General features: G+C 36.4%; 1 protein-coding gene across 1 annotated transcript in view; it reads right to left on the bottom strand.

The window, feature by feature from the left end:
• The window catches only part of LOC122266210 (putative aarF domain-containing protein kinase 2), a 2238-nt gene extending 130 nt beyond the window's left edge, over positions 1–2108 (bottom strand). The window contains exons 1-4 of the mRNA XM_086543233.1: positions 1960–2108; positions 1600–1872; positions 1380–1505; positions 1–1209 (exon numbers count right to left, since the gene is read on the bottom strand). The exon at positions 1–1209 is cut by the window's left edge and continues 130 nt beyond it. Coding sequence (XP_086399359.1) covers positions 1021–1209; positions 1380–1505; positions 1600–1872; positions 1960–2052 — 681 coding nt within the window. The 5' untranslated portion in view covers positions 2053–2108 and the 3' untranslated portion in view covers positions 1–1020. The remainder of the gene's footprint in view (positions 1210–1379; positions 1506–1599; positions 1873–1959) is intronic.
• Between the last annotated feature and the right edge of the window lie 1294 nt (positions 2109–3402).

Below are 3402 nucleotides of genomic sequence, written 5' to 3'. Positions count from 1 at the left end.
TGCCAAAGTACAGACACAGACAGACAAAGCATAATGTCAAAGCCTTTCTATAAATTCAGAATTTCTATATTTCTAAATCCTCATCTCTGGAATCTAATATTCTTTTACATAATATGATGTTTTTGTTTAAAATTAGTTTCATTTATTTAGTCTGTCACATACATAAACATCTGACTTGTTCTTTCTTAAATCCTATATGATGTATCTGGATCTTCAGTGTCTTGTGTTGGTTTCTGTTTTAAATGTTATATTAAAATGAACTAAAAGAATGGATTCAAGATACTCAATTTTGCATTGAGAAAAAAAAAGCCTTACAAAAAGACACCACTCAGCTTAACAGAAATGAGCAAGTTATTCCTGACCAACATTATCATAATCTCTGTAATGCTATTAATTATAACAACCTTGATAATAAACCTGCCACTCAACAAATATGAAGTCATATACAACTGTTCAGGTTGACCAAAAATCAAAGGTCTAACCATGGTAAGTATGTAACCAAGAGTCTATAAAAACAATACAACAATATAATACAATACATACTCTTGGTAAACTTTCATTAATTTAGCTCTATCTTACTTTAATTATATTTTGCTATTTTAATAGCTGAGGCTATTGTTATCATATACAGTTGGTATAAATATACTATTGTCTTTTTTTCAGGAATACTTTTGACCAGAATGTGGTAATAATTTTTCGATAATAAAAATTATCATTGAAAGTATGCTAAAATACTGGTACTCTTATCTTTCTACCTAGCTGGTAAAGCACAAGTTGATGTTTTTACAAGAGATAAAGAGGAAATTAAGGAATCTCTGGTAAGAGCAGAAACATCTAAAATTATCATGGTAATTGTCCAAATGCTACTACATCAATGGAATTTCAGGCTTCATGCCAAAAGGAGTCAACCTTCAAACATACTATTAAACAATCCTTGTATTACTTATCTGAAAAGTAACTGAATCCATCCAAACAGCATTTTTCAGTAAGCAATCTCTTATAAAGTCATTAACATCAAAATCATTTCACTTTTCCAGTTACTAAGACTGGTCTTGCTCTCTCTAAGATGTCCATGTTGGGGTCCAATGTTCGACCAAGACCTTCCAGCACAAAGACTGCTAAGACCACAGCACTAAAGGCAGATTCCAGGCGCACTTGATGACGTAAAAGGATACTCAAAACTTGCTGGAGCAGGACCCCAACATCAATCTGTTGAGACCATTAAAAATTCTGTAATCTGATCTCTAGTACACTATTGATGATATGGTCAGGTTTTTCATTTAAATTTACAAAAATTGAGATATTCATGCCACTTCACATGAAAAATTGTGTTGGTTAGTTCTTGTGCTGTCTATGTCTTTTCCTCTGAGAAAACTTACCTGTGATAATGCTATTGTATCTTCTCTGGCTGAATCTACAAGGCTAGTCATCTCTGCTTTGAAGGCTTCAGGGTCCTTACAGCAATGTTCACTATTATTGAGGAACAAGTCTGCCACAGACTCTCCCTGAAGATGCAATTAATGACAAAATTAACAGTATGCTAAAATCTTCCATAAACTTGTAAACATATAGCACAACAGTCATAGCAAGAGAACTTACATCGCCAAACACCACTTGTCGGAAGACAGCCTTGAAATTGGCCAAATCTTTCTCTTTAAGCCTGGATGCAACACCACAGTCAAGGAGGCAGATGCGCAGTGGATTTGGGTCTGGCTCCACATGCATGACAAAAGTATCGCACCCAACATCCACCATCATGAATTTGACAGCATCACCTGAGGTCGCCTCACTGCCCTCTTCCTTCGCACTGTTGTTTTGAACCAAGATGTTGCCTGGATGTAGATCAACATGTACAAGGTTGTCTACAAACACCTGGTAAAGAAAAGACAACCATATTACCTAATGACCACAGAAAAAATAATGGGTCATTCATGTACTGATAATATTGTTTTTAGTTACCATTTTTAGCAATGCGTCGACTCCGATCTCCGCCAAACGTTTCTTGAGTTCTACAGGTTTCCCTTCTCCTGTTGTGCCAATGAAATCGATCATCTGCTCTCCCTCTTCAAATGTTTCCACCAGCACCTAAGTGTATAAAAGAAACTTCAAAAACTGACCCTGGTTTCTACATGTAAATTAAGAGATTCTCATAATACACATATACATCTTAATCCACTGTAGTTTGGAAACAGATGAAGTGAAGTAATTCACAGATGGTGTTAGATGTGAGTTTACATTTAGTTTGTTGTTACTATTGTTATAACCTTTACTGCTCATGCAAGGCCAAATGCTACGAAGGTTAATCTACAACAGAGAATCTTGATACTAATTCCTTTAAGCATTATGTAGCAAATATAGGAAAGACAACCTCTGAACTGGTCATTGGCATTGCCAAAGAACGTTATGATTATTGATGTCAATTTCTCTTCAAAATTTAAGAAAAAATTATCACACAGGAGAAGCCCGATTTCTTTTTTGTCAATCATGTAGGATGCCATGAAACAAAATCTCAATGGCTACCAGTTACCTACCAGAGGAGCGTTGCGCCCAAATTATCGGCAAATATCTTAATTCGGCAAATAAAGAAATTTGATCCTTACGTTGACAGAGATGTACGAGGGACCAATGAATTTTGTTCATCACTTCCTATACGATTAATTAAAAAGAAATTAAGCTTCTCTACTGCGATTATCTTTTCTTGAATTTTAAAGAGGGTTTGACATTTTTGCATACCAGCTGTTGCTTTACTTTTATACGTCTATCAATTCAGGGTTGAACTAAAACCACGAATGGAATAATTGGAATTCTATTTTATTATAGTCATGAAGGATAACATTGCATATAAACGATGGTCTGCTTCTAGGATTTAGCACGAAAATATATTTACTCAACACTTTATACCAGCACTCATTGACTCGAATTACAGCACTCGTTGACTCGAATTGCAGCACTCGTTGACTCGAATTGCAGTACTTGTTGACTCGAATTACAGCACTCGTTGATTCGAATTACAGCACACGTTGACTCGAATTGCAGTACTTGTTGACTCGAATTACAGCACTCGTTGACTCGAATTACAGCACTCGTTGACTCGAATTACAGCACTCGTTGACTCGAATTACAGCACTCGTTGACTCGAATTACAGCACTCGTTGACTCGAATTACAGCACTCGTTGACTCGAATTACAGCACTCGTTGACTCGAATTGCAGCACTTGTTGACTCGAATTACAGCACTCGTTGACTCGAATTACAGCACTCGTTGACTCGAATTACAGCACTCGTTGACTCGAATTACAGCACTCGTTGACTCGAATTACAGCACTCGTTGACTCGAATTACAGCACTCGTTGACTCGAATTACAGCACTCGTTGACTCGAATTACAGCACTCGTTGACTCG

This window comes from Penaeus japonicus, unplaced genomic scaffold (assembly GCF_977035675.1).
Source record: "Penaeus japonicus unplaced genomic scaffold, GWHDUDI00000001_assembly GWHDUDI00000013, whole genome shotgun sequence".
NCBI lineage: Eukaryota > Metazoa > Arthropoda > Malacostraca > Decapoda > Penaeidae > Penaeus > Penaeus japonicus.
This window is presented reverse-complemented; position numbering and strand designations above follow the sequence as displayed.